Below are 23,961 nucleotides of genomic sequence, written 5' to 3'. Positions count from 1 at the left end.
CGGGGGAATAGAGAGGGGGAGAGAGAGAGAGATGGGAACGGTGAAGGTGAATATATGTGGGTGGCCGAGGACATGACCAGGGGTGTCCCTAATGAATGCCCTGATGATGCAGGTGTGATTGACTTTAGAGGTTGGGTCATAAAAGGAGTCCGAGAGTGACAGATAAAAGAGGAATGGAGGGAAAGAGTGTGAGCAGTTATTAAATGGGAATAGGAGAGTTATCCATCATTTCTGAATGTGCCTTGTAAGAGTTTTTTTTATAAAGAATGATATCTTACATTGTGCTTTCGAGAAGAGTGGAGGGGAATTTTGTCCACATGTAGTTCTTCCTCCAGAGGTTAATTCCAAGTTTCACAAAAGAGTCCCGAGATGAGTTCTTTAATCATTTTGAAACGGTTGCAGCGACGATGAAATGGACAAAAGATAAATGGTCTATGTTATTGCAGATTGTGCTACAGTATTTGGTATGGGCCGTAGTGCTTACCTATCCTTATCTCAGGACCAAAGGATGGAGTATCTAGAAGTGAATTGGAACGTGTTGCAAGTGTATCAGATGACCTTTAAATATTATTATGAAAAGTTCCGAAGTTTGAGAAAGGACGAGAAAATTACTTTCCTGGATTATAAGGTACGACGATGTTTTACGAGATGGACAGAGGCTGCTAACATAAAGAAAATGGTTGATTTGGAAAAATTGATAATACTAGATTAGTATCTACGAGGAATTCCTGAACACATTCGAATGTATTTGAGATTGGGAGAGGTGAAGGAACTCGATAAAGCCGCTTCACTGAGTGAAGATTAAAATATTATCAGTCATAAACCCTCCCCGGGAAAGAAGTTTCAACCGTCTTTCCAACTAAGAGTCAAGTATTTGCCGAATCATGGAAACCAGGTCGGGAATTGCTACAGGAACTAGTTCAACAGTTACAACAGAAGTAGCACTGGTATTGTCCCTAAGCGGAATGCGATAGTACTACAGCAACAAACATCGAGTCATCCTCTTTCAAGTATTGTGAAAGAATTGCAAAAGGTTGATATTGTTTATTTTAAGTGTTGCATGAGAGGCCAAATTAGTAAGGAATGTTGGTCAAAATAACTGAAAGCAGTCACCCAAGTGATTGGGGATAATTCGACTTCACAGAATGCGAAGACTAAGAAGCAATCAGGAAAGGACACAAAGGGAAAAGAACCATCCATCGTTTACACGGTGAACAAAATGAACCCAAACAACATGGATGACTTTAAACCATATATTTATGAAGGTATCTTAGCAGCAATAGACGGAAGTGAGCGAACCCCAGTCAAAATATTGCGCGATACAGGTTGTAACCACAGTCTGGTAGTATGGAGAGCATACCCATTGGTGTAACAGTCTCTCACATGGTACACAATTATTTTGAAGGGAATAGGAGGGGAGGAGGTCACCCCTATTTTCCACTTAAAACTGTCATGTAAGTTAATGACAGGTAATTTTGACTTTGCGGTAAAGTATTTAATGGATGTCGAAGGACCACCCGTCCTGCTGGTTAATAAGGCTGGTGGAGCAGCGTTCGTGCCTTGTCCCATGTAACAGAGAAGCCTTTAAGGTATAGTACTACGACTGAATGCGAGGACTTACCCATCCATGGTTCCTAGTTGTGTTGCGAGTAGGTGTATGAAGAAAAATGTGGGGGTCGAAGAAGAAGAAATCAAAGGAGTAATGAACATAGAAGATTTGTTTTCCGAAGAAGAGGATTTTCTTGATATTACGCAAGAGGAGAATTCTCGAGTAAGCCGTAGCAAAGAGGAACGCCAGACGAGTGGACAAGATGACAATGAAAAAATTGACCTAGAAGAAAGGACTTTGGTGGGTTTGTTTACCGAAGAAGAGGATTCCCTTGATGATACACAAGAAGAGAACTCCACAGTAAGCCCGAACAAAGAGGAACGACAGATGAGTGGACAAGAGGACAAAGAAACAATGAACCTGGAAGAAATTGATTTGGAGGATTTTTTTTTTTTCTCAAAGACATGGATTTTCTTGATGACACAAGAAGAGAACTCAAGATTAAGCCCGAGTGAAGAGGAACTACAGCCAAGGAGAAAAGTGGATGAAGAAGAAAAAGAAACAGAGGAGCAATGAACCTGCATGATTTGTTTTCCCAAAAAGAGGATGTCTTTGATGGTAAGCAAGAAGAGAAATAAGAGTAAGCCTGAGAGAAAAGTAGCGACACACGCGCAAACAAGTAGACAAAGAAGAAACGGAATTGGAAGACATAGAAAATTCGATGTGAAAAGTAGGACAAGTGAGTAGGAAAAGGCTGATAAGATTGCAATCGAAGGAGGCAATGTTAACTGAATTATTGTAACATGTGGTGAATGCGACGGAGGCACAGCAGTCTCCGGCCTGTTATTATCTTAAGGATGAGTTGCATATGAGGAAGCATAGACCCGCCAATATCCCTGGGAATGTCGAATGGGGGATATATCGACAGATATCAATTCCCACACCGTTGAGAACACAGGTGATCGCCGTCACGCATGAAACAGCACACATGTGGATAAGGAAAACAATGGAGAAGATGATGAAACACTTTCTGTCCTTGCATGCATAACGACCTGAGCCAGTTTTGCCGTGAATGTCACGTATATCAAAGTTCTGAAAAGCCCAACGAGTGCATCAAAGAAGCTCCCTTACGCCAGATGCAAGTACGAGGAGAACCCTTCAGGAAAGGACCAAAGCAAAGGTTAGCAGAAAAATGGAAGGATCGAGAGAAAACGGAAGAATATGTCAAGAATTTGAGGAAAAGGATGGAGACAATGATTCAAGAACGAACGAATAAAAGTTTTTGATAGGAATAGTAGGAACAGACCGGTTGGAGGACCCTGCAGCAAAGGACCAGAGAAAATGTTGGCAGGAAAAGGGAAGGATCGAGATGAAAGGGATGAAGGAAATGTCAAGGATTGGAGGAAAGGAATCGGTAAGATAAGGAAATTTTCCTTAGAAGACATAAAAACGAGGCAAGGATGAGTGAAGAAAAAGTTTGATATGAAAAGTACGACCAGACAGATTACGGAAGGACACCAGGTGTTGGTCTACGCATCGGAAAGAAGATTTCCTCTCGCCAACGAGTTCCCAGAAACATCCTGGATTTTGGAGAAAAGCAGTGACCGGACCTACATTATCAAGATATCAGGAAAAAGGAAAAATCTTAGAAAGGCCATATCAGCTTCGAAATCGATACCTGAAGTACTGGATTTCACCAACAAATTCCTTATCGAAGTGGATGCATCGGATAGTGGGATTGGAGCTGTCTTATTGCAAGAAGATTAAAGAAGGAATTCTTCATCCTGTGTGACTTTTGTCATCGAAGCTGAAGAAGAAGCAATGAGCCAACTCGACAGTTGAAGCGGAAATGCTGGCGCTGATGGCAGCGATGAAGAAATTTTCATTTTACGCAAATCAACAAGGGAATGAGATTACATTGTACTTGGATTTGTTTCCTTTAAATTTTGTGAATAAGATGAATATCAATAAAAGGTTACCTAGGTGTTTATTATATGTGCAACCATATTGTATTAATTTAAAGTATATATCAGGTAAAGATAATGAACAGGTAAAGATAACATGGTTGCAGATTATTTATCTTGGGTTGAATTGATGGAACCAAACCCAAAATTTATATTTTTTTTTGGGGGGGGTGTAGCTATCTTACAAAACTGGTCTAGTGTAGAGTAAATAACGTAGTTTATTAAAGATTTTACGTATATATCATATATTGCTCTCATTTGTGCATTGAGATGATACCTAGCCCATTAAATGAGGCCCCTCTCATGTAGAAATAAGTATTTAATGTAAATTACGTAAGACTCGTCGTAAATATCATTTTATTCTTTATTCAAGTTGGTATATATGAATTTAGGTAATTTTTAAGAATTAACTTTTCATTTCACGTATGTTGGCTATGAAATCTTACGTAGTCTATTTGAAAGCGTTATAAGATTCGTGTGTTATAGGAATAATGTCTTATGTAATGTTTTTTCATATTTTCTGATGTATTGCGCCATGTTTGAGAGAGAATGTACCGATACCTGTGCTTTGAAAGATTCTCTACCATGCACTTTAAAAACGTCATGAAGGCCCAGCGAGAGGATGTTATCTTTTTTTTTATTTTTGGGACAAAGGGTGTTTGGACCTAGCTGACTGAGAGAACCGTCTTGCGTATCAAATGTAGCAGTTGGGAGAGTAATATTTGGCAACTTTCACGCTTAGCCATGGCCCCATGTTTCTAAACATTGGTCCTGGAACATTCTGGAAGCAGTTGCATTTCATATAAAAGGTCACCCAAGGTTGGGTTAGAGTTAGATAGAGATAGAGATCGAGATAATGCTGTAGCCAGAAGATAGCTCTTTTCCCCTCTCTCACACTCGCAACCAAGTGTATTATTGAAAGTGTACAGTACGTTTAAGTGTGTCCTCTCTGAAGTGACTGTGGCCCAAAGAAATTCGTGTATTAAAAAGATCGCAAGACTAAAAGAGGCTATTTAATTAATTTTATTAGGTCGAGTGTTGGCATTCTATGATGATTTTGTAAAAGGCTCTGTAGAGAAGAGAGATTCTGTTACGTGATCAGGTTATATATTATTCTTTAAGTGTCAGACTTGAACAGCGTATTGTTCAGATTTATATCGAGCTTTTGTATAATTTTTATCGCCTTATTTCATTTATAAGACTAAGGTTTATTCAGATATAATAGCTCAAGTCAAGTTGCTATATAATTTCAGATCGTAACATTTTTATCTCAATCCAAGTTTTGTTCAGATTTAATATTTTTCCAGTGAATTGATTTATTGTTGTTTAAATACTTTCAAATAGTTGTAATTTACATAAAATGTATTTATTTTTGTAAAGAGTCTATTATTCCAATCATCATTATTTTGAACAAGATTCTGCTCTATTCTTGTTAGGAACCACAGTTACTTTGTATACGCTTTAATAATACTTATGAGTAATTACCCAGTTTAGTTTGAGTTTACCTAAGAGACCTTTGGATATTCAGAGTTTTATATATTGCTGTGTGAGTTATTCAACGTTCTCAGAATTCGTGTATTAATATTTTATAGTTTAACAGTTTTAATATACAAGCAAACAAGGTAGTTTGGATTCCGAGAGGTTGATTAATTTGGCAGTCGTAGTATATATAATATTATATGATTGGTTCCCAGTCACGAGCCATTATATAATATATTTTCTAGTTCCCAGTTCACGGTAGCCCTTTCATATAATAATTATTTTGGTGCTTGGTCCCTTGGGATTCGAGCGGGTCTTTAATAATATTGGAGATAGAAGGGCTGTGTTTTTTATTATAGGATTTTTAATAGTACAGAGTTAATAGGATTTTGAGTAATGTCAGTGTAATATTTTTTTGGAAAGGCATTAATTATCGTTAAATTACAGGAGGACACAGTTCAAAATCCATGAATTTTTGAATAACCCAAGTGGTCAAGAATTTTCAGAAGTTAATGTAACTAAAGCTCATATTTATTTATTTATTTATTTCAATGTTGTTACTCTTCTTAAAATATTTCATAATCCCTTGTTTCCTTTCCTCACTGGGCAATTTTCTCTGTTGGGGCCCCTGGGCTTGTAGCATCTTGCTTTTCCAACTAGGGTTGTAGCTTAGCAAGTAATAATAATAATGATAATAATAATAATAATAATAATAATAATAATAATAATAATAATAATAATATCTTTGATGGCATGTGGTGGCCATGATATGAGTGGGATAATAAAGGCCTAAATTATGTGTCTAGCCTTAAAAGCGTTGATAAACTCGGTAAAGTTGTCGGAAGAGAATATTGTGGCAGCTTATGAACTGTTGGAGGAAGCTAAAGAAGAAATTGAGATTCGACGAATTGTAGCAGAGGAGAATTTGATCTAGTTGAAGATGATGGAAAGAGCTAAGGAAATGGAAGCAAAGCGAGAAGAAGATGCCGGACAGATTGCAAAAAAGGTAAGGTTAATGGAAGCGAGGAAAATCGCAGAACGAGAAGAAAGAGAAAGAAGACGGGAAGAAGGAGAGAGAAAAGAAAAAACAACAGGCGAGATAGATGGAAGCAAGGGAAATTCCAAAACAAAAAGAAAAAGAGAGGACAGGCAGAAAAAGAGATGAAAGAAGCGAGATATGCGCGAGAATAATAGTTGTTGCACGTACGGGCTCAGTTAACGGTCCCTGCTAAGCATGATCCTGTGTTTAATAAATCGGAAGCCCAGAGGTTGATTCCTAGGTTCACAGAAGAGTCCCAACATGAGTTCTTCAATCATTTTGAAATAGTTGCAGCGACACTGAAACGGAAAAAAGATGAATGGTCAGTTTATTGCAGAGTTTGCTCTTTGGGAAGGGCCGCAGTGCTTACTTATCCTTATCTGAGGACCAGAGTATGGAATATCAAGAAATGAAGAGGAGCGTGCTGCCAGTGTGTCAGAGGACCACTGAATATTATAACGAAAGGTTCCCAAGTTTGAGAAAGGATGAGAAAATTACTTTCCTGGATTACTCTTATAAGGTACGACGATATTTTAAGAGATGGACAGATGCTGCTAACATAAAGGAGAAGGCTGATTTAGAAGAATTGATAATAATACCAGCATATACGAGGAATTCCTGAATGCATTCGAATGTATTTGAGATAGAGAGAGGTGAAGGAACTCGATGAAGCCGCTTCGTTGAGTGAAGATTACATTATTATCAGTTGTAAACCCTCCCCGGGAAAGAAGTTTCAACCGTCTTTCTGACTAAAAGTCAAGTATTTTGTTGTGAATTTTTCTCCGACTTATTGAAATTATTGATTTTAGGCCCGATAAAGAACAAACACACACAATAACACTTCAGACAAATTGAGAGTTATATCTGTCACCCTTAGGGGGTCTGCAACATGTGGTCATGAAACACAGAATCCACGTTGGACTAAATAAGACTAAGTTTCAAAAGGATAACAACAAATCTATGGTAAATCACATACAGGCATTATTCGAGGCATAAAACTAATCCCCAGTTCTAGGGAAGACAATTTTACAGATGGATATAAATTTACATACAAAGACTCACAAAGGAACCCACCTGGTATCGCGGTAGCTATGAGCCGGAGACAGAGAGACTAACAATATAGTGAAACTTACTGTGTTGGATCTTTAGGCAGGAATGAACAAGCGTCGTTCTGGACAGCTCCGAGGAAAACTACGATCTCCCGCGCTAACTAAAGTGTCCTTGTGAGATGCGCGGGAACTCTTACGTTATTTATTCAATAAGGGGTTTGATAAAGTTTCTTTATCGACCACAAGACAGAGAAACAGTCGAAGTCTTACGTCAGATCAAAGGCTGAAGGCCATAATTTGCCATAATCCAACAAACTAGAGAGTCCTTGGCTCTAAACATATACATCGATATTTTTGCCATGGTAAAACAATACAATATCATTTTCGTAATTTTTAAATAATAAAAACTTTGTCTGTCTGACAACCGCTCCTTCTCCACCAGGTGGTTGAGATTTATGCCACAATACCGTCAAGTATTGGACAACACTCATTCGTAGAAACGCCCGCGAGATCTTCCAGTCTTACCCCAATTTAACACAACGTTCGTGGAGTTAAATGGCGGGGATTTCGAATGATCAGTTCGAAACGCCCGACATCCTCCACACCCGAAATAAAGGGGCGGTGAAACGTCGGTCACTTAGGCAAGACTAGACTCTGGGGAGGAGTAACCACTCCAAGACTCTGTTAGACTCGTTGCGTAGCACTCCACAACGACTCTAATGGAGTACACACACAATATACATCAACAGAAATATTACCCCGGAGCAATCAACTCTTACAAGTGTATACACAGAATGGCAATGCAGGAAAAAATGTACCCAGACATATAATACATACATGAATTAATCAATAGAAAGGCAAATAGGCAATGGGCCTGCAATTATATCTCAAATAAGCAATAAGCAATGTATACATGCACAATCATAAATTGAATAACCTTATATATACATATCAAATCATAAGGCAATATGCCCTTAATCAATCAATGGAATTACCCTTCCCACAGGGCCACACCTTGGCCATTACTCTAGGGGAAAAAAGGAGGGCCCTGGTACTGTACAACGCTCGACCTGTATATACGAGAGAGGCCCTCCCATTCCCGTACTCTATACCCGACGCACTTCCAACCTCTGTGGATTCAAACTCACCTACACCTACTTCTTTCCACCCTCCCTAACTACCAGAAGGGATAGTCCCGTTTTCTTTTACTGTTTGCAGCTATGAATTATATATCTTCATTCTCAACTAATTGTTCCATCAACTCTCGCTGCTTCGCAGCAGCCTTTCTCAATGGGCGTGCGGAACGTCCTTGTGCGCCCGACGTCTCTGATTCTACGTCACTTTCACTTTTCTCACTTACCATATTGTTATCACTATGTTCGCCACTACCTAAGACCTCTGTGGCTGGTTGTCGAGATGTCGTAGCCTGAACCATCTCCTGGTTATCCCCAGACGTCTCAACGGTCCCTGGTAGTCCTGCTGGCAAACTGTACGAACACTCGTCTTCGACGTCGCCATCGTCTTCTCCAACACCATCATCGTCATCAGAGGGGGCAATCTCCAGGGGAAACAGGTGGCTAACAGCTCGCAGGGACTCGACATCCTAGAACAACACCTTGGCTGAACGCACGACTCAGTGGTCGTCAGGATATGTCTCTACGACACGTCTAAGGGGCCACGTAGCCCTTTTTTTATTGTCTTGCTTGACCAGCACGACGTCTGCGGGGTGTAACTTGGAAGGCTCCCCAGATCGACAGTCGTGTCTGGCCTTCAGGGCACTCAAATACTCTTTTCTCCACCTCTCTCGGAAGGCTTTCAAAGAGTCTGTCAGTTTCACATAACTATCACGGAGCCTCCGGGAGGTGAAGATCGCATTGAGGTGGTCGTCTGGCAAGATCGGCGCCATGAGGTTGATCATTTTTCCTCTCACTAAATGGGAGGGGGTGAGGACCTCATCCTCGCATTTGTTGCCGCTGTACATTGGAGGCCTGTTATTAACCACTGCCTCGGCCTCCTTCACTAATGTTAGTACGTAGGCGTCCGGCAGGTACTTCTTCCCGAAGGCTATCTGGAGGGTACGTTTTGTCACTCCGATTAGGCGCTCGAAAAACCCACCTTTCCAAGGTGCACGGGGCGTCTGAAAACGCCATTCAATTCCAGTTTTCCTCAGGAACTGCTGGACTTCATCCTCTTCATAAAGTCCCTGAAGGAGGTTGCTGGCAGTCTTGAACGTTTGATGATTATCGGATGTAATGAGAGACGGAGCACCGTGGGTAGCACAAAAACGATGTAAGGCTAAGACAAATTCTTCCGCTTCCAGGGAGGGGCAGAAATCGAGATACATGGCCCTGCTGGCCATACAAGTCACGATCAGTATGTAGCCTGGCCGCGTTTCAGTCTGTATGGCCGCTGTGTGGTCCGCTCCGACTGCGGTAAAGGGCTTCGTTAGGTTGATCCTTTCCTTCGGTGGGGGGGGGGGGGGGGGGTGGTGGTGGTGGCTGTCTCAACAGGGGCTGGAAGGCTAGCACGCATTCTGGACACTGCCGCAAAATCTGCCTCGCAATGGAACGTAGGCCCGGCGACCAGCATTTCTGACGAAAGATACCCATTAGTGTATTCACACCACAATGTAAATGCAAACAATGCAAATATCTTAGATAAGCCCTAACTAAGTGTCCCTTTGCTGGCAAAAGAATCAAATGTTTCATTTCCTCTACTTAGGACACTCGTCCCCTAATGCAAATAAACTTATTATCTAACACTAGATTTAGTTGTCTGACAAAATTAGTAACTTCACGAGGGGGTCTGACTCCACCCTCCAAGTAAGCATAGACTGTAGGCAAATAATATTTTTGCTCTAATTGGACAACAATACTGAACGGATGCCGTTTTAATTTAGCAAATCTTTGGATTAACCTAGTAACTCTAAATAAGAATCGGAACTCTACTTCCCTCTGTAGAATTTCCCACATCTCTCCTGGTGGAACTGGTCTTCTTTCTTCCCTCATTTCTTGCACCGCTGCCACCACGGTTCTTTCATTGGTTGGATCATCCTCTTTGTAAGGAACAGGCTCTCCCGCATTCCTCAGGAACTCTGGAACATTCCGCCAAAGATGGTTTTGTAGTAATTGTTGCGTTGTTGCTCCTCTGGACAGGACATCAGCAGGATTCTGTTTGCTTGGGACATAGCTGAGACTGAAATCGCAAACCTGATGAAGAAAAATAATCTCCGCCACTCTGTTAGATATGAAGACATTCTTATTGTCCTTGGCATCGGGAGATGCTACCCATGCCAAAGTGACCTTACTGTCGGTCCACATGACTATCTCTCGTGGCTCTATCAGCCCTTTAAGTGTCTTGGCTAATCTGCAGCCTAACAACAATGCTAATAGTTCTAGCTTGGGGATTGTCAACTTGTTCATCCCCTTTGGAGTGATCCTCATTTTACTAGTGAGTAGGCTTACTTGATTGCAATTGTCCCTAGTATATGCTACTGCACCGTATGCCTTGCTGCTGGCATCGGTGAATACATTGAGCTCTAAATTTTTCTTGCATACCTCTTTTGGAAATGCGATGTTGCTTACCGCTTTAAATTCACACAACAGCTCACTCGCTTCTCTAGCTCTCTCTCTCCTTAACACGTCATCCCAACCTACGTTATCCTCCCATAGTTCTTGGAGGAAAAGATTTACTCGAACAAATAATGGGCTTATCAAGCCTAGAGGATCATAAATGGAGACCAACATGGAAAGTACCCTACGCTTCGTAGGTACCCATCCCTCCCCCAATTCACTGATTTTCTTACTCTCTTTCAAACACAATTGATCGACGTCTCGGGCCCATCGCAGCCCAAGTACGTTCACATTCACAGGCTCACTTCACCGCTTCTCGCTATCGGAGACTAAGTTATTGGATGCCCACCCTTATAAAGGCATACCAGCCCTTTTTAAGATCTTGTTGACAGATTCATGCTCCTGCCTCATGCTCTCTTCATCCTCGAAAGTACTAAGATAATTATCTACGTAAAAGGACTTTGCCAAATCTGGCCTACCTTCCCTTTCGAAATGACAATTCAAAACTTGTTGCAACAAAAACGGACTCGCCGTGATGCCGAACACCACGACTCTAAAGGCGAAGGTGAGCGCTCGACCTGCTACCTCGCGCCACAGAAATCGTGTGTATTTGGCATCACGGGGATCTAACAAGACACGGTGGAAGGCCTTGCTGATGTCGGCTAGCATGGCATATTCGTTCAATCTGAACCTTATATGCTAATTCTACTAGATTGGGGCCAAGTAAAAGGCAATCATTCAAAGATTTATGACCTTTAGATTTTGCCGAGGCATTAAACACAATTCTGAGGGGGGTCGTGCGGCTATCTTTCTTAATTCCAAAATGTGGCATATAATACCCTTCAATCTTGGGTTCCTTTACTTCTGATATAAAGCCTGCTTCTAGATACTTATTTATCGCTCCCTGATACTGATAAAAATATTCCCTGTCCTTCCTGAACTTAGTTTGCAATGATTCTAACTGCGCTACAGCGTTTCGATAGTTCGTATCTGGCCTAGCATCTGACCCGAATGGTAGGCTAACCTGATATCCCTCAGGCTTCTTTACGACACTTTGCGACACCTTTCGCATGGCTTCTGCTTCGCGAACAGTATATTATTCTGATGGGGCGATGACAACGCTGTCCAAACGCCACCACTCATCTACGTCAAACTGGTTTGGTTCAATCGCAATTCTACAGACTCTGAGCGTTTTCACATGTTCGATCTTTTTGCCCTCTAACAGCCACTGCGGCACTTTCCCATATGGTGACATACCATTATGGGTCAGGAAGAGACTTATCCCATCAACTTTCTCAATGCCTATGATGAAGTAGCTAAAGTAATCGGCCCCTACTAAAATGTGAACATTTTTCAACTCATCGGACTTACTCTCTGGATCGGCCAACATGACTCCCTTACTCAACAAATGCTGTCTGACTTGTACATAACCAGCGTTATGTATTCGGACATCAACGTTCTCGTGTGCCACCAGCTTCATTCGTACTACTCTTCTTCTTATCTCTACCCTACAGCTTACGACATCATATTGTCCGCTTATTTCTGCCGAGCCAAACGGGGCTATGTTCAACGCTACCCTTCCTACCACTGGTAGGCCTAATTGCCTCGCAGTTTTCGCAGAGATGAAGCTTTTTTGGCTTCCCGTATCGAGAAATAAGCGGACTCGCTTACCACCTTGCTTATGATTGATTTTGGCCATAGCCGTTTAAAGGTTTAAAGGTCGCTCATGAATGGCAGAGGCAAGGGACAGTGACATTGCCCTAGCAATCAGGAAAATGCCCTAGAGACTGGCCATATATTATATGATCAGCGCCCAAGTCTCCTCTCCACCCAAGCTAGGACCAAGGAGGGCCAGGCAGTGGCTGCTGATGACTCAGCAGATAGACCTATAGGCTCCCCCAAACCCCCCAAACTCAGCTCAGAAGGATGGTAAGGTTGCAGACACAAATGGCACTAACGAGTCTGAGCGGGACTCAACCTCCGACTGGCAAACACCAGGCAGAGACGTTACCAATCAGGCCACAGCAAGATTGTACATGGGAGGTCCACGTTGGACATCTGTGCGATCTTTGCATTTTTGCACGGTTTGAGCTCCACTTTATCTTTAGATGGACAGGGGGCTGTTTCGTGCTGTCGAGGCGTCGCATTTACTACGGGGCGGGATGTTGTAGACTGACTACTACTATTACTTGTGGTTGAAGTGGAGGGAACTGATTGCGGTAGTCTTCCCAGATTATAATTGTACCACAAATGGCTGTGTTGTGGTTACCACTACAATTCTTACAAGAATTAGGGACGGGACACTTATCACTTCAATGACCAGAATTAGTGCAATTGAAACATAGCCCCCTTTTTAGCAAAATGCGACGTCTGGCAGCCACGTCAGTTACTTGGTAGTATCCGTGAGGCGGGTGCCGTTCGTTACATAAGGGACAAGAATTATTCTGAACTGGTTTCGACTTCGCTCTTACAATGATGTCTACTCTCTTCTCAGGTTCAAGTTTATCTCCTCGTTGCAAGTCATCGTCCTCGAGCATTCGAATAATGAAATCGATCGCGTCGAAGAATTCATCTAGTGTATAGTCACACTTTCTCAGATGTTCAACTACTTTCCTGTAGAGCTTCCCTTCTGACAACTTTTGATTAATGAGGCTCATGACCATACCATGGCCTATATCGTTACTACTTAGCCTCTTGATCTGCTCGATTATGATTGTTAATTCAAAACAAAACCTTTTCAGCTCTACAGGATCCTATGAGGGTACAAAGATATTAGCCAACTTTCTATGCAGAATTACGAGTGTCTGATGGACATTACCATATTGTTTGTCTAAGAGATCTAACGCTATCCTATAGTTCGTGGCGGTTACACTTAGGGATTTTACGATCCTAAGTGGATTCCTGCCTAAAGTCCCCAACAGATACGTGAATTTGGATACCTCATCCAAATCTGCTCTTCGATCCACATGTATCGTAAAGAGCTCTCGATACGAAGCATATTCCTGCACTTCCCCTTCAAACGTGGGGAGAGGCAGCGGTTTCAATCTGGGGAGGGAAACATCCCTGTCTGAGTGACTTTCACTCTATCAATTCGATTATACAGAAGCGTAGAAGCTTGCATAGCTTCTCCTAACGTGTGCCTGATTCGGGCATCTAAACCAGGTTCTAGTTTGACAGATTGTCTCTTACACAGCTCTCTTAGCTGTCCTTCCTCCTGTCGCAATTGCATGACCAGATTCTGGTATACGGATTCAGAGTAGGTCTCAACTAACGCACTCTGTTTCAACCAGTAAGTTCGTTATGAGGCCCATCAACGGTTTGAGAATTCGTGTATCAATATTTTATAGTTTAACAGTTTTAATATAAAAACAAACAAGGTAGTTTGGCTTCCGAGAGGTTGATTAATTTGACAGTCGTAGTATATATAATATTATATGTTTGGTTCCCAGTCACGAGCCATAGTATATATTTTCTAGTTCCCAGTTCACGGTAGCCTTTTCATATAATAATTATTTTGGTGCCTAGTCCCTTAGGATTTGAGCGAGTCTTTTATAATATTAGAGATAAAAGGGCTGTGTTATTTATTGAAGGATTTTTAATAGTACAGTGTTGATAAGATTTTGAGTAATGTCAGTGTATTATTTTTTTGGAAAGGCATTAATTATCGCTAAATTACAGGAGGACTAAGTTCAAAATCCATGAGTTTTTGAATAACCCAAGTGGTCAGGAATTTTCAGAAGTTAATGTAACTAAAGCTCATATTTATTTATTTATTTATTTCAATGTTGTTACTGTTCTTAAAATATTTCATAATCCCTTGTTTCCTTTCTTCACTGGGCAATTTTCTCTGTTGGGGCCCCTGGGCTTGTAGCATCTTGCTTTTCCAACTAGGGTTGTAGCTTAGCAAGTAATAATAATAATAATAATAATAATAATAATAATAATAATAATAATAATAATAATAATAATAATAATAATAATAATTATAATAATAATAATAATTGTCAAAAATTGACATTTATTTGCCTTGAATAAAAGTATTCTTAGTTTTAAGAGTGTTCGTTTTCTAATGTATTTCCCAGTTTCTATGAATATATGTTTAAATGTGATTATTTTCCTCCACAGAAGTAGTTTTATCATATTAACTATATCAATGAGTTTATATGAATTAGTATAATAATATTTAAAGTAATTAGCTAACTTTCTTGCAAATTTTATCCATCTAGATCAGATAAAATGACGTAACATCCCATTGTTATCAAACTTCTTCCTGTGGAGATTATATATGTTGTTTGATTATTGTAAGGGCACATGCCAGTAATTTAAACTTGCCTTCTGGACGAAACCCCCTTTTTTTTTTTGTATGTTGGGTTACGATTAGAGCACTTGATGTTTATCTTTAAATTGATGTTATGTTACGTAACCCTGTAATTTTGTAGATCTGACAACTATGCTATGCAATATACTCCTCCTGAGTTTTCTTCCAGGGTTGAAAGGTGAATCTAGGCCTCTTTGAGCAGTTAACTCCAAAAGGCAAGTAATTAGAAGATATTCTCCTGAATCCGACCGCCATCATCACCTCGTGAACTATCGCATCATTGCAGCAATGTTCTTATAAGAATACTCAGTAACCCTGTTTGATATTTGTTTAATTTTTATCAAGTAACGTAAATTTTGTTCATTTGTGTTAATGTTAATGTTCGCTCTTTAACGTAACTCTGATGATTTTTGTTTGTGTACTTTAAATATTAAATATATGTCAAACTTTTTAATTGAGTCTTTGTGAACCCGTGTGGCATCACCCCAAAAGAATTAGTGCAAGAAATATAGTTTTGAATCAAAGGTAATGTAAACGGCAAATGTCTTTTACGTAAGTCTGTTTCTCAGTTATGTAACTTGGCCTCGTGCGAAGTTGGTGGAAGAGGGTTCACAGTTTAAAGAAAGTAAACATATGTGGTTGTAAATTCCCCAGTATTTCACCACAATAATAATAATAATAATTATAATAATAAAAATATCTTTAATGGCATGTGGTGGCCATGATATGAGTGGGATAATAAAGGCCTAAATTATGTGTCTAGCCTTAGAAGCGTTGATGAACTCGGTAAAGTTGTCGGAAGATAATATTGTGGCAACTTATGAACTGTTGGAGGAGGCTAAAGAAGAATTTTTTGCGAAACAAGAACCGCTTAAACTAAAGGCATGAAAGCAGATAAGTATGTAGAAATTGAGATTCGACGAATTGTAGCAGAGGAGAATTTGATCTAGTTGAAGATGATGGAAAGAGCAAAGGAAATGGAAGCAAAGCGAGAAAATGCCGGACAGATTGCAAAAAAAGGCAAGGTTAATGGAAGCGAGGAAAATCGCAGAACGAGAAGAAAGAGAAAGAAGATGGGAAGAAGGAGAGAGAGAAGAAAAAACGACAGGCGAGATAGATGGAAGCAAGGGAAATTCCAAAACAAGAAGAAAAATAGAGGACAGGAAGAAAAAGAGATGAAAGAAGCGAGATATGCGCGAGAATAAGAGTTGTTGCACGCACGGGCTCAGTTGACAGTCCCTGCTAAGTACGATCCCGTGTTTAATAAATCGGAAGCCCAGAGGTTGATTCCTAGATTCACAGAAGAGTCCCAACATGAGTTCTTCAATCATTTTGAAATAGTCGCAGCGACAAGGAAACGGACAAAAGATGAATGGTCTGTTTATTGCAGAGTTTGCTCTTTGGGAAGGGCCGCAGTGCTTACTTATACTTATCTCAGGACCAGAGGATGGAATTTCAAGAAATGAAGAGGAGCGTGCTGCAAGTGTGTCAGAGGACCACTGAATATTATAACAAAAGGTTCCCAAGTTTGAGAAAGGATGAGAAAATTACTTTCCTGGATTACTCTTATAAGGTACGACGATATTTTAAGAGATTGAGAGAGAGAGAGAGAGAGAGAGAGAGAGAGAGAGAGAGAGAGAGAGAGAGAGAGAGAGAGAGAGAGAGAGAGAGTGAGAGAGAGATGAAGAAACTCGATAAAGCCGCTTCGCTGAGTGAAGATTACAATGTTATCAGTCGTAAACACGCCTCAGGCACGAAGGTTCGACCGTCGTTCTGACCAAGTGTCAAGTATACACTGAATCATTGAAACCAGTTAGGACATAGCTTCAGGAACAATTTCAACAGTTACAACAAAGTAGCGCTGGTACTGTCCCTAAGCAGAATGCAATAGCACCACAGCAACAAACATCGAATTGTCCTCCTTCAAGTAGCATGAAAGACGTGCAGAAGGTTGATATTATCTTTTTTAAGTGTGTCATGAGAGGCCATATCAGTAAGTAATGTTGGTCAAACTAACTGAAAGCATTCGCCCAAGTGATTAAGGATAACTCAACTTCACAGAATGCAAAGAATAAGAAGCAATTGGGAAAGGACGGAGAGGAAAATGAACCAGCCACCATTTATACGACGATGTTGAAACATTAAAGTTATAGCCGGGGAAAATACTAATCATTTTTATATCATTATATTATATTTTTACCAGAATATTAGTTTTTAATATCTTGGTCCTTCAATCTTATCTAATGACATTCCCTTTTTTTTTTCTTCTTCTTCTTTTTCAGCAGGCCTTACTCCCTGTACGGCTTGAAGAGGCTAACTAGATGCAGTCAGACAAGTAGAGGTACAAGAATAGGAATAATATTGCATAATCCTACACCTGTTTATGTTGCTAGTCAGCCTGGTGAAGACTGTTAAAAGCAGGTTTGCTAGGACATTCTACTTTTGCCACATAAATGTTGAATAGCATCCTTTATGTTAGGGAAATGACTCACACTGAATCGTATTTTGTGTGTGTGTGTGTGTGTGTGTGTGTGTCTGTGACCTTGCAATCAAGAGAAGGGGTCTCAAAAAAATAAAAACTCCTATTTCAAGTGGTCTCAACTATTAACCATTTCCATGGGTGTAGAATAACCCTAATATACTGTGAGAATGTAAAGTCAGGTTCATTTTGCGACCTTGTTTTATAATCCCTTTGCTCTTGAGGCAATCTACCTGTATTTGAATGTAGCATAAATAGATACACGGTTAGGTGTGTCTTTGTTTATACTTGCATATGGAACCCATATGCTAGTTCTTGTTTTTTTCTTGTTTTTTTCATAATTTTTTCTATCTTGTTGTTGTGAGGCTGGAGTGTGAAAGGATACTTGTTTTCCTTTAATTGCTTATTAAAATTTGACAAAAATTTTTATTGCCGAACTAATTATTTTTTTTTTTCTTATTGAATATGTTTCCAAGAAGTCTCTTTTATTGTATTTTTTGCTTTCAGGAATGAAATAAATGTTTTTTCCCCTTTTTCTTATAAGCTAAATTATTTCTTGCCCTGCAATGACCCCTTCTCACCCACAAATTTAGTCTTTTTTTTAATGTCATTGTTTTTTTTTTTCATTTTCTGTTTCCTCTAGTAATATTTAGTACTTACATGACCTGAAATCAGCTTCCCTCCGAATTATATCATACAATTACATTTTTAGCTGGGTCCCCATGCCAAGTATAAAATCAACGGGTGGTGCCCAGTGCTCCGTTCTCCTGACCTATTACTTAGATTTTTGGTTGTTCTACCGTTTTACCTTTTTTTGTGTAGTAAATATTGGAGTGTGGTTGGCATTTGGACACTAAGCAGTTTGTGTGCTACCTCTGGCCACAGTCAGCAAACCACTACATAATTTATGGTACCCAGGCCCGGGAAACACCTACCTCTATATATGGCACAGTCAGCGACCAAGAGTCGAAAGGCTAAGAGGGGCCTTAGTCGGGATGTGGAGAGCCTCGTCATAATTGTCGGTGACCTCGCTATTCAGGTGAAGTCCCTGACATTTCAGGTGGCGGCGCTTAAGAGCATGGAGCTCTCACCAGCATTCCACATCACCACTGTGGTCACAAACACAGTGACCACCAGCGCTCCTTCTACATCCCCAGCTTGGCCAAATGTCAATGGTCTGGCCATTCCGGTAACTAGAGAGGGGCCAGTGATTGAAGGTCTCCCGCCCCATCTAGGGTTCTCACCATTACTCGCCCCTGTACCAGGCCTCTGGGAGTCTCCTGCTTGGAGTAGGCCTCTTCCTTCCTCGCCTGTTCAGGCCACTAACCCCTTTAGTCCGCCAGAGACTGCAGCCAGTGAACTAGGGGAGAAGTTCTTGGCCAATCCGGCTAAAGGCAGTAGACCAGAAAAGGCTGCAGCCACTACAACTGAGGTAGTTCTTTGCCAGATAAGGGCCATCTCAAAGAGGAGACGCCAGGCCAAGGAAATGGCCAGACCAACATTACCTGAAACACTGACCATGTCCCAGGAGTAAACCAGTGAGGATTCTGGTAGCGAGACTTCTAGTGACACTTCCAGCTCCTGTCCCAGTGTCAGCTCAGACGACACTGTTTCCACAGACAAGATCCAGTCCCTCCAGACAGAACGCAGTCTCTCTAATCTGTTCCAGGCCCTCGACTCCAGGAAGAGCCCAAGCCTGGAATCTTCCAGCTAGAAAATGGCCAAAGTTTTGCCCTATTCCTGCAGGATTTTGAGGCCTACTGCGTGAGAAAATATACCGCAGGAAGCTCTGGCTGGTGGACCATTGAGCTAGGAAGATTCCTAAAGGGAGAAATCAAGGAGGCATTTTCAACAATAGGGAGCTCCGAGATCTCATACCCCGACATGAAGGAACGCCTCCTCGACTGGTGCCGAGAAGCCCGAGAGAGGAGTGATGTGGGTAGGAAGGCCCGGTTCAGCAGTGCCACCTGTGGAGAGGGTGAAATGCTGAAGATTTACGTCGTGCGGTTGGCCTCCCTGTACAGGTTGCCCTGTCCTTGTCGTAGTTTGGACGAGAGAGAGCTGAGGTAAAAGCTCCTCAGAACTGTTCTGAGCAGAGCTGCGAGTTGGCTAGAACAGTCTCTTGCCACCATCATTGTCTTTGCTATCCATCAGGCCACTTGGCAGGATATTCTACCCTTTCTGAGTGTTCTTGACGAGGTATCCAATCAGCAAAGCCAGAAGGTAGAGGATTTGGCCATATGTTGTGTGGGATAGTCATGGTTCATATGTCAACAGGGTTGCCATGGCGGGCCTCAGCCATTCACCTGGACCTGACAGAGTGTATCCACAGACTCATCCTAGACTTGTCCCCAAACTTACACCGGTGGAAGTGCACCTGCCCCCATTGCGCACCCCGGATAGGTCTCCTCAATTCCAGAGAAGGTACTGTGCATGGTGCAAGAAATCAGGGCACCTTATGGACGAGTGTCGCAAAAACCTCAACCCGTGCCTACACTGTGGTTCGGCCAACCATCACATCGCACAGCGTGGACGACAGGTGCCGCCTATGAGCAGATCATTTGTCCAGAAGACAGCTAATGCTCGCAGCCCTGGGAGAGAGACCATCTCTGTCCAGACTCCTTCAAGGTGAAGAGCAGTACCAGTGAGTGCTACTCTGACCCCGTCGTCCTATTCTGTATCAACCAGTAGCCGGGAGAGCCAAAGTGGGAGCAAGTCCAGTGTTTTATCTCGGACTGTTGAGAAGAAGAGGAAGACCAAGAGAGCACAGCCCAGAAAGTCAAGAACTGAGGTGTATCATAGGGCTTTAAACACCAGGCCTTCGATGTAGATGGGGCTACATCGAAGGAGGGTGTGATTGGTAGGAATCATTCTCCTGGTATTCCAGTGGCAGCTTTAGAAATTTAGATTTCCAAGGGGACCCCTTAACCTGAAAATGTCATTGCACCTCCAATGGCTCTTTCCGGATTGGTCAGTGATAACCTGTCCTAGACACTGTCCAGAGCTTCTCCAACTGACTCCTCCAGGGAGGAAGCAGGAACTGAGACTGTATTGAAAATCCTTCGAAGGGTTAACCTGGCGCAGTTGGCTCCTGTAACACTCATGGTTGTCCCAGCTACCATGTCTGATTTTCCATCGGGAGCGTTGAATGCTCTCATTGACTCCAGAGCTGAAGTCAACCTCCTCTCATCGAGAGTAGTACAGGATTACCAGCTGCAGATGGTACCCAACACCATTGGTCTGAAGTGTTTATGGCAAACAGGACCTAAGACCTTAAGTACTGTACTGTTGACCCCTATACTGCATGGAATGACATTTGGGAGTATTATGTCCTGATATGTGGAGCCTGTTGTCAGCAAGTGCTTTATGCACTCGAGGTCCACGCAGCCGATTCAATCAGGATTGCTAGTATTGCGCCAGCATTTGTTCCGGTTACTGTAGACTTTCCTAAGGGACTTGACACCTCTTTTAGGTGCCCTGCATGTCCGAACAATTGTTGGCCGGAGAAGTATTATGATAGCGACATCATAACCCCGGGTATATCAAGGAAAGCTACAGCAATCCCTGGTATCCTAGAACTGAAGGATGGAAAAGCCTCAGTTTCAATCAAGGGTTCATCTGAAGAGACTGCCAAGATTAAAAAGGGGGATCTCTTGGGGAAGGTGTTCATCATGGCAATGGTGGATGATCCTCTATCCTGCCTGATAGCACAGGAGTGTGACCTGATACCCTAACCAAGCATAATGAAAGATATGGACAATCTGTCTATCTTCAACGAACTGGACTCTTCTCAGAAAGATCAGTTATACAAATGCTTCGACTTCATCTACCGCTCATCAGTACTTGTGATGATGATGTGGGATAGTGCTCAAGCACACCAATATGCATCCATCTGTATGACGAGACGCCCTTTTATCAAAGTTTTCGATGGTTTGCCACACCCGTCGCTGATGCCATCGAGGAACAGTGCAAGGAGTTGCATGAACTACGTATTATTGAACCCAGCATCTCTTCTTGGTCTTCACCCATTGTTCCAGTCCGGAAAAAGGACAATAGTATTCGGTTGTGTGCAGACTACCGTAGACTGAATAAGGTGACTGTCTCTGATAAGTTCCCGATGCCTAACATGGCACACTCCGTATTTTGGCTTGAAGGAGTCAAATACTTTACAACCCTAGACCTGGTTCGTGGATACTACCTGTTACTGTTATCAGAGGACAGTAAAGAATACACAGCTTTTTCTACCGCCTTTGGACACTGGCAGTTTAGATGCTTGTCGTTTGGACTGAAAAATGCACCTGCAGTGTTCCAGAGAGAAATGCAGAGTATTCTCCCAGAGTTCCAGAAAGCCAAGGTGGTTTTCTACATTGATGACATCTTGATACTTGGGTCTTCCTTCGAGGAACACCTGAAACTGGTAGAACGAGTTTTTGCTGCTCTCCAGAAGCACTGATTCAAGATAAAACTCAGGAAGTGTTCTTGGGTTCAAGCCCAGGTCCAGTATCTTGGTCATCTGGTTGGACTTTCTGGTATGTGTAAGCTACCAGAATACATCCAGAAAGTGGAGGACTTCCCTAAACCTACCACTTTGCATGAGCTTCAGGGATTCCTGGGACTGGTAAACTTCCAACGGAAGTTTATCCCCATGTCCTCACAGATAGCCAAACCGTTATCTGCAAAGACTGGAGGACGTAAATCCTAAGGTACTAAGAAACTGAAGTGGACTGCAGAAATGGATGGTGCCTTTGTGCGCTAGAAGGAACTGATCAAGGAGGACATTATGTTGTCAAACCCTACTACTCCGCTGATGCTAAACACTTGGAATTGTTTGTTGACACTTCGGGTGAGGGGGTTGTTGCTTGTCTGCGCCAGGAATCCTTGGACCATCCCGGAGAGCGTCGGGTGATAGCGTATGACTCCATAACATTCCTTGACTGCGAGACCAGTTACTCTACCATTGAGCATAAGTTGGTTGCTCTGCGATGGGGGGTAAAACCTTCAGGGCTTTCCTCTATGGTCAATTCTGCGTGATTCATTCTGATCATCATCCTCTGATGTTCCTTCATGACATGATGATGGTGGACAATCGTCTAGCACGGAAACTGGAGGACCTCTCCGAATTTAACTTTATTTATAACTACTGTTCATGTGATCAGAATGCAGCAGCATACTGGTTATCCCACTGGCCTGCATTAACTGACTGTCTGCTTGCTACTGAACCTATCACTCCTAAGTTGCCTACTGGACTGGCCTTGTATAAGGAGGTTTGTGGTGGTCCTGATTCGCTCATAGAATCTTTGGAGCTAGTCGTGAACTGCTGGACGGAATGGTCAGGTGTCGCACTCGACTCTCAGCTGAAGGGAGCCAAGCTCCGTGATGCCTTAGTTCAGCAGTTTCTGAAGGACACCAGTTGACTAGGCTTCAAGCTGAACAAGACTAGCAAGAACAGGATCAAGGCAATGCATTTTCCAGGTACATTCCCAGCTCTGGAGTTGCTCTTAGCAACGTCTAAGCTATTGAGCCTGGAAATCTGGGTCCATTGTAGTCCCACTTGTCCTGTAGTCTATCATGATCCATCCGTGGCTGAGCCTCAGTGTGTGCATCTTCAGTGTCTCTCTGGAGTACCTTTTAACCATCTGATTGAGCTCCGCAATTACATCGCTCCAACTGACGTGATTTTGGGCCATAAGGCGGAGGTAAAATCTTTTGTGCCTGACGCTGAGGGCTTGGTCACTGATGATCAGGAAGCACCCAAGGACTGTCTTGTAGTCCAGTATGTGACGGAAAAGGCACCTCGTCAGTCCAGTTGTACACATGTATCTCAACACTCGGCAGTAGGTATGGTAATGCTGAAGGAGACCTTATTTTGTGCTCTTGTTGATACAGGAGCACAAGTTTGTCTTGTAAGTGTGCCTTTAATGAGCCAACTTGGCATAGAGTACCAGGTACTGTCAGGAGAACAGCTAGAGGGGTTGACTTGTTCCTGCAATAGCATTCTAGGCTACATCCAGTTAGAGGTGAAGTGTCCTTCTGGGTGGAGGCTACCGCTGTTTAACTATGTGGTGGTAGCTTCCAAAGACATTAACTTTTGTTTTGTTCTTGGTAGGAATCTACTGGACGCAGCCTACCTTACACTGGATTCACCCCGAGAACAGTTGGTGTATGACCACACTACCATTCTTCAGTTTTCTCTCAAGGTACTATCAGTCTCCCCAGTGCATACCGAGACCATTATTATGACGGTAACTGATCCTGAACCTGATTGTGGAGTGTTCTTCGGAAATGCTCTGCTGTCCTTTATTCAGGTGGGCAAGATTCAAGGAGATCATAGACAGATCCATTCTGTCATCAAGATGATCTACTCCGGGATTCCTGCATCTCGAATTCCACGCTCCTATCTGCCATATAGGAGATATTGGTCTGACCTGGAAGTACACCAGGGTTTGCTATTGAAGCGGAACCATGACGGTTCAGTAGTCCCATCAGTCACCTTCAATGTCCTGATTTACCTA

General features: G+C 42.2%; 1 protein-coding gene across 1 annotated transcript; it reads left to right on the top strand.

Moving 5' to 3' along the window:
- The first annotated feature begins 1,702 nt into the window (after positions 1 to 1,702).
- On the top strand, positions 1,703 to 2,125 carry LOC137651575 (WD repeat-containing protein 87-like). The gene has a single exon (XM_068384804.1). It carries the CDS (start codon positions 1,703 to 1,705, stop codon positions 2,123 to 2,125), a length of 423 nt encoding a protein of 140 aa, XP_068240905.1.
- The last annotated feature ends 21,836 nt before the right edge of the window (positions 2,126 to 23,961 follow it).

This window comes from Palaemon carinicauda, chromosome 13 (assembly GCF_036898095.1).
Source record: "Palaemon carinicauda isolate YSFRI2023 chromosome 13, ASM3689809v2, whole genome shotgun sequence".
NCBI lineage: Eukaryota > Metazoa > Arthropoda > Malacostraca > Decapoda > Palaemonidae > Palaemon > Palaemon carinicauda.
Note: the sequence above shows the minus strand (reverse complement) of the source record. Positions and strands in the feature narration are given on the sequence as shown.

What these genes read in the sequence shown, in the direction of transcription:
- LOC137651575 (XM_068384804.1), top strand. Translation starts at nt 1,703, where the DNA reads ATGAACATAGAAGATTTGTTTTCCGAAGAAGAGGATTTTCTTGATATT.